The sequence below is a fragment of the Ochotona curzoniae genome, unplaced genomic scaffold (assembly GCF_017591425.1).
Source record: "Ochotona curzoniae isolate NIBS_2020 unplaced genomic scaffold, NIBS_Ocur_1.0 patch356, whole genome shotgun sequence".
NCBI lineage: Eukaryota > Metazoa > Chordata > Mammalia > Lagomorpha > Ochotonidae > Ochotona > Ochotona curzoniae.
Window position 1 is genome coordinate 1,267,090 of NW_024466924.1, and position 13,590 is coordinate 1,280,679.

General features: G+C 52.1%; 1 protein-coding gene across 1 annotated transcript in view; it reads right to left on the reverse strand.

Annotated features, from left to right (window-relative positions):
- LOC121167269 (mucin-4-like) overlaps positions 1-13,590 on the reverse strand; it is a 47,509-nt gene that overhangs the window by 8,899 nt on the left and 25,020 nt on the right. Inside the window, exons 10-22 of the mRNA XM_040996696.1 lie at positions 12,559-13,002; positions 10,713-10,835; positions 9,409-9,542; positions 8,499-8,663; positions 7,574-7,729; positions 6,390-6,520; positions 4,552-4,640; positions 2,749-2,928; positions 2,457-2,585; positions 1,662-1,781; positions 1,139-1,347; positions 579-663; positions 18-185 (exon numbers count right to left, since the gene is read on the reverse strand). Of these exons, the coding sequence (XP_040852630.1) occupies positions 18-185; positions 579-663; positions 1,139-1,347; positions 1,662-1,781; positions 2,457-2,585; positions 2,749-2,928; positions 4,552-4,640; positions 6,390-6,520; positions 7,574-7,729; positions 8,499-8,663; positions 9,409-9,542; positions 10,713-10,835; positions 12,559-13,002 (2,133 nt within the window). The remainder of the gene's footprint in view (positions 1-17; positions 186-578; positions 664-1,138; positions 1,348-1,661; positions 1,782-2,456; positions 2,586-2,748; positions 2,929-4,551; positions 4,641-6,389; positions 6,521-7,573; positions 7,730-8,498; positions 8,664-9,408; positions 9,543-10,712; positions 10,836-12,558; positions 13,003-13,590) is intronic.

The following is a 13,590-nucleotide window of genomic DNA, read 5'->3' on the forward strand; positions in this document are numbered from 1 at the left end:
CAGCCCCTATTGCTTACCTAGGAGGCCCTCTGTGAGGCCCTGGTACTCCTCAGGGAGGCTGGAGGAGGCATGTAGGATTTGGGAGAGGGCCATTACTGTGATGGCCACTGTGCCATCGAAGCTGGCTGAGACCTGGGTGCCATTGCGGGTCAGCAGCAGCCCACTGCTGTTGTAAGTCTCCCGGCCTGTGGAAGGGCAGGCAGGTGAGGAAGCAGCCGGGTCAGCACCCTGTGGCCACCAGGCCCTACTGCTGCCATCCTCAGGAGGCACAGAGGAGACACCAAGGGTAGCCCTGGAATGTCCTGAGAGGCCCTCCCGTCTACCAATCCCACAAACCACTTTCTTCTCCCTGGGGATGGAGCTGGAAGTTAAAAAAAACAGAGGGCCCTTGCACTGGATGAAGGAAGGAAGCGGTGTTCCTGTGGCAGGCCCAGCCTTTTGAACCCAAAGGGGTGGTGATCTGCTTTGCTGCATGGCGTTGCCTCCGTGTCCCCACACTGCTCCTGGAGCACAGGGCACCCCGCGAGCTCTGACCGGGGAAAGGAGGAGAGACCGGCTGGTGGCTCTCTCCAGCCTACCTTCTGCATCTTGGGTCTCAAAAGTCACAGTCTGGTTATTGTGTAGAACTCGGATTGTGTCATTGGGCCCCAGGAACCACTGAACCTGGAAGGAAACAGGAGGAGTCCCATGCTGACCAACAGAGGGAAGCAGAGAGCAAGGAAGGAGGCTCCAGAGAGCTTCTTTGGACTGACACCTCAGCCGTGGAGGCAGAGGAAGGTTGGCAGTGAGGTTGTGCCTGCTGACATCTGCCGAGGGCTCTGTGAAGTGCCCTGGATGCTGGGCACATCTCCTGGATGATCTCATGGCAGCCATGGGGGAGAGGTGTGGTGGAGCTACTCTCCCTACTTCACCAAGCAGTGCCTTAGGAGTCCATATAGGGTGAATGGAGCAGCCAGGCCCTGAGATTGACTCTGGGACCACTCTCCTGCCTGGCTGTGTCCTCCTGTTCTCCTGTCCTCCTGCCTTCCTTTCTGAGCTCTCCCTCATGGGTGTCTGTTTGCAGCTGGAGGTCCCTGAATGAAGGGCATGCTGGGAGATGGGGGTAGAACACAGGGGTACCTGGGCACCCTTCCCTCACCGTGATGGGGGCCAGGCTACTGGAGTTGTACTGAGCTGCAAAGGCGATGAAGTTGGTGGCCGGGACTGAGCCAGTCTGGGCAGTGCGGCCCTGCAGCTCAAAGGAGGAATTCCCGTCCCAGGCGCGCAGCAGCAGGAAGTCCCCCAGCCCGTTGAAGGTGTAATTGGCACCATCCAAGGTGGTGATGTGGGGGTCCCCAAACATCCAACCTGAGAAAAAAGTGGCATCCCATGAGCAAGCTGGGAATAGGGCCTGAGCTTGCCCAGGTTCCCAGGCAGGGCATCTGCCCAGGAAGATTTGAGTCTGGGGAAGGACTGGGAGCAGAGAATTCCTTGCCCTTGGGGATTCCCATCTTCCCCCTATCTCCCAATGCCATGTGCAAAGCCGCACAGCCCCACACAGAATCATCCCCGAGGTCTCTCGTGGCTTGTAGGAAACTGGGTCCTCCTGGCCCAGGCTTAGTGACCATGAGGACAGAGGCAAATCCTGCCCTGGGAAGCTCCACCTTAGCCCTGAGCCTCACCAGGCCGTGGGGGCCTGTATCCGGCACAGCTGACTGGGGGCCGCCTTTGCTGGTACATAGAGCAGAAGAAGGGCTTGTCATTCCAGTGGCAGCACCAGTTCTGCGGCTCCAGCTCTTGCTCTGTGGAGAAGTGCAACATGTTGAGGGATGCAAGTCTCTAGGAGGAGGTGTTGGGAGGGGGAACAGGAGCAGGGGAGCATGGCTGTGGCACCTGCCCAAAGTTGTCACAATCCCACCCTGCTCAATGAGCTTCCACGACAGCTGGTCTGGGGACTCTGCTGCTTGCAGGCATGTTGGGGGTCATTGTGAGTTAGGGCACACTGTGGGAGGGCCTGGCTGATGGCCAAGGATCATGGAGAATGGCAAAGACATGACAGCAAGTGTGGGAGAACCCAGACCTTTGCCCCTAACCCTCTAATCCCTGGGTTCTTTAGCTCATTCCCATGGAGGGTTTCTGTGGGTGGCTGCCTTACAACATTGCCCCACACAGCCTGTCAATATGGAACCAGAGGGCTGGACCAGACTAGGTTCTCTCCTTACCCAGAAGGAGAGAATCCAGACTGGGGCTATAGGATCAAGAAGAGAGGAGGCAAGAGCCCCTTAGCATCAAACCCTAGAGGCCAGCAGGTTGGAATGCTGGGAGTTTCCTAATTTTAAAATCAGGGATGGGAGCCACGGAGCAATGAAGAAATGAGGCTTTGCTGGGGCCCCATGGTGAGGTGGGCTGGGCTGGGCTGGGCAGAGCCTTGAGTTCATGAGCAGGGGGTTATGGTACCTCTTTATGGACACACATACCCAAGTGCGAAGGGCTGTGCACTCTCCAGCCTTCACGAAGCTCTCCCCACGACCCATAGCTGCAGCAAACACCTCCTTGCCAGGAAGAGAAGCGGCACAATTTCCTGCTGCCACCAAGGTCCCACCAGTCTGCAACAAAGCCAGACCCTGAATCATGTCCAGGCTGTGGAATGCCTGGGGTGGGACAGAGGGGGTGTTTCTGGGAGAGAGGCTGGGGTTGCCTCAGAAAGGACAGGTGAAACATGGGCAGAAGGGTTGGTAGGTAGGCTTGAAGGGGACAGGAAAGTGTCACCTGAGCTCACAGGCCGGAATCGTAAGTCCCATCGTCCCTGCTGCCAGGTACAAGGGCAGGCGATCTGGTTCCAGTTCCAACTTGGCCACTGAGGCTGGCTCTCCAGCCACTGCTGGCACTTGAGACGGTTGTTGGGTATCGGCTCCCTATGGAGCCTGTAAATCTGCAGTCCCCTGAGGCCTGCGGGGAGCAAAAGAAGGGATTGTCCCAGAGCCTGGGGCCTCAGGTCTGCTTTAGCTTTAGAGCTAACCACAAATTCTAGATGTATCTGCCACATGCCACGCCTCACCTCTCTGGACAGCTCCAAGGTGGAACTGGCAATGATTCCTCCTCCAAGCCCCTGTGATGTGAGCCCCTGAGCCTTCAAACCTGAGATTTTAGGGCAAAACCGATGGACAAGAACTGGGCAGTGAGGACTCACCCCTAAGAACCAACTCTGATTCTGGCCCACCAGACACCTTCCAGTTCCCCCAATCATCTCCTTATGCATCTCGAGTCTCAGTTAGGGACACCAGCTCCCGTCCAGTCACATGGTCAGATACTGGGCCCTGCTCTCCCTTCCCCTAGTGCAGAGAAGTTGGTGCAGCGGCCTATTCTAATGCCACAAAGCCAAGGAACCCACTCTGTGCCCAGCCTCTGGAGAAGCAGAGTAACTGGGAGGAGAAAGCCTGATGAGTGTTGACTGTGAGACTAACTCCTGGTGAGTGCCACACTGCCCATCCCAGCTGCATGGGTGTGAGTGGGGCTTAAGAGCCTGAGAAGACATGAGACATACAGAACATTTTGACTCTAACCTCATATAAATGAAGACCTGAGCACTATAGCCACAACTTCAGATTTAAGATTTCCAGAATAATCATTGTTTATGATCATCTGCTTATGGCCTGGTGTCAGAAGATCAGATATACATCAGATATTCTTCCTCAACACATGCATATGCACACGCTTAGGTAAACACATGCAGGCACCCACAAAACGCATGCCCACACACTCTCGTGGTGCACCTCCCTAGTCACAAGGAGATGCATCTGGGGAGAAGGACTCTGGTCTGACAGGAGGCTGTCCTCTGTAAGCTGGCACCATGCTCTGACTTAGCTCATGCTTCTGTTACCAAGAACTTCTGTCGCAAAGCAAACAGAACCTCATTTGTGCAACACAATTCAATGGCTGATGTCCAAGCCCACATGCCCTTTCTTCTTTCACACTTTGAAAATTATAATTCTTTCCCCGTTAGGGTCTCCAGACATTATGCTGTGTCATGGATAAGCTACCACAATTTGCCTTTTTCCAAGACCAAAAGCTTTTTGAGAGCACGTGCAGTTGACTTTCTTCTATTTCTCATTGTTTCTCGCTGCGAGCACAGTGTTCAGCATACAACAGGGGCTCAGTTGGTGATGACTGGATGAGTATTAGACCTCTGGAATACCTCTTAGGGGTTATTCCTTTGAGGACTCTGGGTCCTCTTTCCAGCTGTAGGACAGGACACCAGAGTGTTGTCCCAACAGCCTGTTCCTAACCCCACCTCCCACAATACCCTGCTCTCACTTATGGGATCAGAGTCTCCACTGAGTGCTCCAGGACTTGGCTCATCCAAAGAAGGGCACAGAGCCTCCTGGAGACCCTCCTGTGTCTAATGCATGGAAGGTCCCATCTGCTCCCCACAAGTATAAATGTAGGAGGCCAGAGCCTACGAGGCGCAGGGGGCGTGGAGAGTGGGTAGCAAGCTGCCCTCAGGACTGCCGTGGTGTGCAGAGTAGAGGGAAGGGAGCCCCAGGGAGAAGTACCATCAGGGAATGCCCTTACCTAATCTGGAATTCAGCAACTGGTCCGGACGATACCTCTCCCACACTGGCCGGAATGTCAGTGGACTGTTGGCAAAATACCCGTCTCCACTGCAGGCAAAGGAGGGGCTCTCAGAAGTCGGCATACACAGGCCCGAGAGCAAACTCTCAGTGAGAAGTTCATTTGTTCACTTAGCTGGTTAATCAGCCCATCAACCCTCACATGCCTGGCTGGTCAGCCGCTGGCCAGTCAACAGGTCAGTCGTTCAACCTGAACCACCCAATGTGTTCTCTGAGCAGGACTGCAGGGAACTGGCAGGCCCACTTGGCCATGAGAGGGGCATGAAAACAGGGTTCCTTCTTGTTTGTTTCCATCAACCCAGGAAATGGAGTGAGATACAGCAGAGTGGATGGTACACTATGAGGGTGGGGAGCATCTCTGCTCTGAGCCAGCAACGCTTGCACCTGTGGATTCCAGCTGTTGTAAATTTGGTGACCACAGGCAAGTTGCTTATGCTCTCTGGCTCTTTGTGTTTGCACAAGTGTCAGAGGGATTACAATTAGGGCAGGTGTTTGCACAATGGCTAAGGCACCATGTGGGACACTTGCATCCCAAATCAGAGTGCCTGGATTAGAGTTCCCACCCTGCTTGTGAGCCACCTTCCTGCTAATGAGCACCATAGGAGGCAGTGGATGACAGCACATGGGTTCCTGCCACTCATGTGGGAGACCTGGGTGGAGTTGCTGGGCTCCTGGCTTTGACCTGTTCCAACCCTGACTGCTCTGGGTTCTTGGGGAGTGAACCAATGGATGGATTCTCTCTCTCTCTTTCTCCCTCTCTCCTTGTCTCATTTGTCTTTCAAATATCTAAAATTTTTTCCCCTAAAAGGAATTGCATTAGCATCCATCTCACAACACTGAAAGAATTCAGTTGCAGTAACATTTGCAAATCTGTCAGCATGGAGTGAAGACTGGAAACAAGGGCACAGACACCTCCACCTGCACAGCCACCACCACCATCCTCAGTGTTGGCTGCAGGAGGACAGCAGGGAGTGATCGCCTCTAGCTTGGGTCCACAGAGCAGAGGTTCCTGGTCTCCTGTCTGACACAGGCTAGATGGCACCCAACATGCATTATGCCTCCCTTGGGCATGCTCATGTTGGTGTAAAATTTCCAGCTGATTGGGTAATTCCACTCCTTTCTTTTTCATCTGGCACATCCAGAAACAAGTAAAAGCACTATAATTGGAATGATAACCTGCATGTCTGCCAGGACAAGCAGAAACAATGTGTACCAATTACCAACAGCAAATGACATGTGACCATCACAACTGTCAGACACTAAGATGCCTCATGTGCAAGAATCCCCATTCAACCATCCACAGTTCCTGCCTCCTGTCACGTGCTCTGACTAGGTGAAGAATTCCCAGGTCAGAAAGGCAGACTCCAGCCTCCTATGTCTCAGTCCAAATCCTTGCTTTGCCACTTCCTCTATGACCTTAGGCAAGTGACTGATCATTTGTAGTCCAACTCGCTTATCTGTAGAGTAGGGTAGTAAATGGTGTCTACTGTTACTATCGTTTGTTACTATTCCAATACTTGAGAAATCAAGACAGGCTAGCCAATGTCAGTGGAAATCAGGAAAATCAAATCTCTGGGAAGACAGTGAAAGGACAGGTGGAAATTTTTGAATTGGAAAAAGTCGGGTATGAGGCTCCACCAGAATTGGAGTCAGCATGTGTCCGAAGCATCAGCAAGGAGGAGCCTTGCCCTGTCCTAGACATGAGAATGTTGGTAGAGCAAACCCCGCTCTGCACCCTCTGGGTCACCAGCTCAGCACAGCCAATCACTCCCATCTTACCTGGAGAAGCCCATGAGGACCGAGTTGCCTGGGCGCTGGGCCACATCCCATTGCATCCCACCACTCTGGTAAAGAAACAGGGCATAGGACCTGCTCCCATCGGTGGAGAGAACGGCCTGGTAGGTGCTCGTCTGTTGTTGGTGGGAGGCAAACAGAAGGAATTCCATGTGAGAGATGAGGTCTCCTCCCTAATTCCCCCATCCTTGCCCTGACACACACACATCAGGGCAATGACATGGGCTCAAAATGTTGGCAAATGCAGGATTGGTTAGGGCAGCTTTTTGATGAGAATCAAGCACTTAACCTTGAAAGATTGGCCTGCTGAGACTTGCTAGCTGGGAGGGGAGATAAAGGAGTATGGGTTAGAGTATAGTTAGAAGATGGTTTATGAGCAAAGCTACATAATCCTGGGATATTAAACCGGATATCAGAGCACTGGGGGAGACTTAATTAACTTCCAAAGGAATATTTAAGGACACTGAGTACTTATTTTCTGCGCCTGAACAATGTGGAGAGCTGCAACCAGGCAGGGGTTTGGGGGAGGGTTGGTTTTCTAAAGACACAGGCCTTTGTAAAGTAGCTACTGACTTCACTGAGTGAATGAATCAGTGGGTTAACTGAAGACCTCACTTCATGGCTAGGTGACCTTAAACAAGTTGCTTCTTTCTCTAACAATTGTCTTCCTCATCCTGAATGTAAATAAGCACATGGGGTTGAGCCACGTGTAACTGCCAACAGTCTGACACACAAAATGCCATTCCCAGTTCCAATCTCACAATATCTGGTTTTTGGGGGGTAGTTTTGAGATCATGCAAGTTCAGGGAACTTAAAAAAATGTAGACAAATGGAATTAAAAGGTATATTTACTTTGGTGTCAAGGATTTTTTAAATCCATGCATGCTTTTTTTAATAATACACACTTTTTTCATAGGCATGGATTTCAACTTTTTTTTTCTTTTGCAACAAAATCAACATACCTTTTAATTCTACTTCCCTGTGTAAAGGCCCAGGGCAGGCCCAGCTCACAATGAGTGCCCAGCTATGGAGGGCGTGGCTGGGGCTGCTAGAGTCGGGGCTGCTTCCCTGAGTCAGAGAGAAGCTCCTGCCTAGGATTCCAGGATGACTGGAAGGAGATGGCTCACAGGGAGCTGCCCTGGGTCCACAAACCCCAGAGGTCCACTCACCCCAGAGGTCCACTGGGCAGGATAGGCAGGGGCATCGACCCAGGTGATCTTTAAGGTCCACTTGGCTTTGTAGCTCCAGGAGTTTGTGAACCTTCTAATCCAAGACTCCACCTGCCTGACTAGTGGGTTATATTGGTCATAGAATGTCTCATATTCCTGCAAAAGGAGGGGAGATAGGAATAAAAAAAAAATCAGCAGACATGACGTTTCTTGAGAGACTCCCCTGCCACCTCCCACCCCCCACACACTTTCTCTGCTTGGGGATCCTACTCACCTGAGACCTCCTACTTCCTGATCCTTCTCTATCCCAGCCCTGGATTTTTGCAATGAGCTTTTCTGACCCTGAGATCAATGGCAATGTGGACTGCACAGAAGCCTGGGTGTGTGGGATGGAAGGTCCTGGCCCAGAAATCCAAGTCTCCTATAACTGAACTCACAACCCTTAGCTCCAACCAGCTCAGAGAGTATAGCTACTCGTCCCCAATTTTACTTCCCCATGTTTAGTGGCTTTGGGGGGACCAACACATATCTCCTCCTCTTTGGAGCCTCTGCAGCAATCTCTGCATGGCAGGGCTACTGGACTCATTTGCTGCAGTAGCTTTCATCCTATGCTCGCACCTGTTGGAATTCTTAACACACACCAGGAGCTCAGGAGGACTCCCGCTTGATGAAGACAAGCTCCCCACACCCCTCCCCGCAGCCCTATTCTAAACTCACACTGAATTCCAGCCCTCACCTCTGGCACTTGCAGGTCTCCTCGCAGTTGGCAGGAAACATTCTTGAACCTGAGTGCTCCAGATGAGCTTACTTCCCCACTCCCTTATCTAAGCCACCCCATCACTTGCCCCTGTCAGTCCAAGGGTGGGTAGAAGGAGCCCTAGCAATACCCTCTCTGTGGCCATTTGTCTCCCGGGCTGGGTCCCACCTGATAAAATATGGTTCCCCGGTGGCTGGAGAAGTCAGCATCATCCCAGAAGGGAGCCACCACAGCCATGGTATCCCAGGCTGTGAAGCCTCGGCTAGGCGGATTGGGATAGGAGAAGATCTGGTTGTCTGAGTCCGGGAAAATGATCTGGCCATTGTCTGTGAACTGAGCACACAGTTGCAGGGTTACCATCAGGGAGGGTTGTGTGCAGGCAGGGGACAGTGCCTGCCTCAGGTCAGCTCCTCAGAAATAGGATGTCCAAGGACAGTTTAGGGCAGATGGTTCGAGCTGTCAACAGCCCCCGGGAGGGCGCCTCATCCCTCCCTTGCTGTCTGTGGAAGCCCTGCACACAGTGATTTCACACAAGTACCCTCTCCCAACAACTGGTCTCCTATCCTAAGGCAACAGGGTTTGTGTTTATCTTGCCTCAGTGGGAGACGCCCTGTCGGTACCCCTCAGCCTTGTCCTGAGGCTGGGGGCACATGAGACTCCTCCTTCAACGCTGTGCTACCCTCTCATAGTGTCTCTCATAATGTCTCATGGTCCCTGCCATTCCAGCTCCACACAGGGGGACATGCGGCAGAGAACCAGGAAGTCATTACAGAAAATGGCAACTGCAGGAACCAGCCAGATTCTGCAGGGTCGCCTTCGATTGGGAGCCAGGTCTTCTGAAAGCCACAGGGAACTGCCTGAGCTCAGGGTTGTCTCCCGGGCTAAGGCCATGCCTCACTCCCCGTCCACTTCAGCGGGAGCCCTGACTGGGAATTTGCGTGCATGTGCCTTCTTACGTAGGCACGCACGCACGCATGCACGCACTGACGTACACGGCTGCCTTTCGCCCTGCCCCCTGTTCATGATCCCCTGCTGTGCATCACGGACCCAGGATCTTGGGCGCAGCAGGGGAACTCACGTAAAGGAAATCTCTCAGAGAGGAGCCCAGAGGGAAGCCAATGTGAAGCTTGAAGAGGTGCGAGGTGAAGTCCACAGTTCTCCTGACGAACTGAGTGTCTCCAACGATTGGGCCGTAAGTAAGGAGAGGGATGCCTGGAGCAGGGAGGGAAGGGTAGGAGAGTTCTCGTGTGCCTTGACCTCAAGCCAGGCTCAGAGGGATACTTGCCTCATCCCTGCTCGCTCTTTTTGCAGGCGGGGAGAGTGGACTGCGAACCTTCAAGCACTCTACCCCTCACTCTCCTTCGTGTTTACCACACCGCACCTAGTCCCAGCCTGACCCACTGAGAGAGGAAATTGATTCCTGTCAACAGCCTGCACCACCTCTGTCATGGCAGCCATGACTCCTTTAACGTCCAAAGGCCAGACTCCTGTGCAGTGAGCATTAGTCATGCAAAGGCTGTCTTTTCACCAACGACAGAGCTGCTTCTTGAGTTGGGATTTCTCCAGATAAGCCTTCTTAGGTTGAGGAGCCTGGTCCTAAATATTTCCCAGAAGGGTCTCCTCCCTTCTGTAGGGGTGCCAGCCATTGCTTGGTGCCCTCGGTTGCCCTTGCTGGGAATCCTGCAGTGGTCTCTTTGTTGTTCTCCTTGCCTCTCTCTCTCTCTCTCTCTCTCTCTCTCTCTCACACACACACACACACACACACACCCAACTCACCTCTTATCACTCCTTTCCTTGCTTTCAGCAATCCCCAGTGCTTTGGAAATCTATGCAACCCTGGGAAGGTGCTCACCCCCGTATCTTGGTTACAGCTGCTCAAACCTCTCCTATCCATTCAGGATGCTCCTCTTCCTGTTGCTCCCACTCTCGCCAGGAAGCCTCTCATCCCCCTGGAAGCCATGCCCATGTGCCATAGGAACTGTTGATGGAGGGTACTTGATACTCTGGGCTAATTCCTTTAACAGCACTTACCAGGGCAGATCTGTCTCCTGCTAAATGGCATCTTGGTCATTTCTCTGTCATTAGCTCCCATCCTAGTGCCATGCACAAAGCTAGCACTTCACTCTTGTGCTGCCTTACTGTTCTCTGTAAGGCCCTTTTGACTTGACAAAGCAGAAACTGTGAGCAAACCAGATTTTGGTTGTATCACCTCTCTGTAGGAATACATGGAGCAGATGCACTTGCCATGATCCAGATGAGGCTGTGGAGATACCTGGACGACTGGGTCTTCAATGGTAGCTGCCATTCAACTACTACAACTATAACATCTACATCTGGGTTGGTGGCAGGGTGGAGAGGACCCACCTCCACAACATCACTCACTTTTCCCCTGCTGAACAGTGGATGTAGTGGGTGTGGAGGTTGTACGAGTCAGGGAGGTTGCTGGGGACGGTGACAGTGTTCTGCTTCTCCCATCATTTGTCCACAGTAAGGTTGTGACGATTCCTGGATATGGAGGAAGAGAAGACAGGAATGAGTGTTATAGTCAGAGCATAGCAGAGTCGAAGGGATTCACAGAGAACTGGAGCTGAAAAAGACAGCTAGAAGCCTTCTTGGCCTGCCTTCTGTCATACCCAAACCACTGCTCACATGAGAAGTTTTCCACTGTGGCCAAAGTTATGGTGACCCACCACACCTGCTGCTCACTCCTTCTGCTGGTTGGTTTGATCTTGGCCCTACCCTAAAATGCTGGTTTATCCACATTATCTAGTACTTCCTCTAGGGTGAATTGAGCCAATGGACCATTAGAAGACATTGGAGTCCCCACCAACTTGGTGCTTTGGAATTCGTTGTGGAGCCTGAAGAAGCTGTGGATGAGGAGGAAGTGCTGTCAGCTGGCAAGGATATGGTATGACCTGGGAATAGAGAGGAGGGGTTTACAGTAACAGGAAGAACAGGAACTGTTTGGGACAATTAAAAATTACTAGGAGAAGACTGAAAACAAGGTATGGTCTGAGTTGTAACAGAGCTACTAAAGGGAGTAGACATTGAGGAACGGCACTCTGAAAGACTGGAGAGCAGGTGAGTGAGATACTGTGGATGAATCAGGCATGGTCTTGACTGAAGGTGGAAATGATAATGTCAGTGTAGAATATAAAATGCTGTAGGACTCAATTGCTTGGGATTTGTTGCCTGGGGGTGGTAGTAGATGCTGTTGTTGGAACAGCCGCAGGATGATCACTGGGGGGTGTACCAGGGATGCCCACTGAGGAGGTGGGGACTTGTGTGGCTTGTGTGAAGGAGACGTGGGCATGCACAGATGGAGTGCCCACCGCGGTTGTGTTCTCATGGAACACTGACCTAGGAACTGTTGTCTGAGCTTCTTTGCTTGTGGTCAAAATGGAGGGAGGAGAACTAGAGGCTGCATCACTCAGGATGGCGGGATCTACCACAGATGGTCCTGTTGTTGTCCCTGAAGACCAAGTTGGCATTGATGTTGGGGTCTCATGGCTATAGTTGACTGATGTTGAGATAGAGATTGTGCTGCTGCCTGAAGGTGCTGCAGTGTGAGCCTCAGTGTGTAAAGATGTGTGCCTGCTGGCTGAGGGTGTGGGAGGTGTTGTTGTGACTGTTGAGAAGGCATCAGTGACGTGGGATACCAAGATGCTAACTTCTGATCCTCCAGTGGTTCCTGTTCTTTGAGTGTGAGCCATCTGGGAACCAGTTGGATTTTCTTGAGGAGAGGTGTTGGAAGAGGTTGTCCAGTCGGTTGAGCCATGAGAGATGGTGGGAAGAGAAGTGCTGGATCCTGCAACAGAGCTCATTCCTGTGATCCCAGAGGCCATGCCATGACTGGCTGCAGTCAACAGCAGCTGAGTAGTTGATGGAGTGGTGTTGTTGTCACTGGAGGGAGTTGTTGAGAAGCTGGTGATCTTACCTGAAGTGGATGCTTCCACAACAGCATTTCCTGGTGCTGTGCTTCCTGCCATTGGGGAGGATGTGGCAGCTGTGCCTGCTGAGGTGATGTCTGAGACCAAGGAAGTGAGAGTGTTGGTGTCTACTTTTCTGCTGGTTTCAGTGCTTTGGGTCTGGTGGGTTTGGGAAATGGCTGGGGCTGAGTTGGGTGAGGTATATGTAGAGGGCAGTGTCACCTGTTCTTTAAGGCTCCCTGTTGTGGAGATTACAGACATGGTGTGGAGACTGGTGCTTGTTCTAAAAGGTAACCTACCTCGTGAGGTCCTCAAGGTGATGTCAGGGCTGATTGATGATACCCTTGCTTCTGTGTTTGTGTGACTGTCCTCAGAGGATACTGGGTTGTCACTGTCCTTGGGAGGTTCCTCTTCAGAATCACTTTCTTCGGGTGAATATTTACTTGATGTTGATGAGGAAGCTGTAGTTGTTACTACGTTTACTGAACCAGCCACATAGGGGCCTGAATTCATGCTTTGGTATTTTTGTGTGGTTTCTGTGGCGTGAGTGTGAACTGTCTGGGAATTCAAAAACAGTTTCTCAGCAGCATGAGTGGTAGAACGTGATGATGACTGTCCCGCTAGGCCTGCTGGTGTAGAAACATCAAAGGCCGTGTTCCTTGTAGCCATGGCTGAAACATCTCCTGGGGTCACCTGGCTGGTGACAGGGCTAGACCACAGTTCAGCATCAATGGGTAGAGACACTGTAGAGGTAGGCATGTGAATGGAGGCATTGATTACTGGGTGGGAGGTAGACTTGTCTGCTTCAGTAACTATGGAGCTGCCAGGATTCCTAGGGCTGTGTGTAGAGTTCATGGAGTGTGATATTTTCCTGGGAGTGGTAGTAGATGCTGTTGTTGTAATAGCCGCAGGATGATCACTGGGGGGTGTACCAGGGATGCCCACTGAGGAGGTAGGGACTTGTGTGGCTTGTGTGAAGGAGACGTGGGCATGCACAGATGGAGTGCCCACCGCGGTTGTGTTCTCATGGAACACTGACCTAGGAACTGTTGTCTGAGCTTCTTTGCTTGTGGTCAAAATGGAGGGAGGAGAACTAGAGGCTGCATCACTCAGGATGGCGGGATCTACCACAGATGGTCCTGCTGTTGTCCCTGAAGACCAAGTTGGCATTGATGTTGGGGTCTCATGGCTATAGTTGACTGATGTTGAGATAGAGATTGTGCTGCTGCCTGAAGGTGCTGCAGTGTGAGCCTCAGTGTGTAAAGATGTGTGCCTGCTGGCTGAGGGTGTGGGAGGTGTTGTTGTGACTGTTGAGAAGGCATCAGTGACGT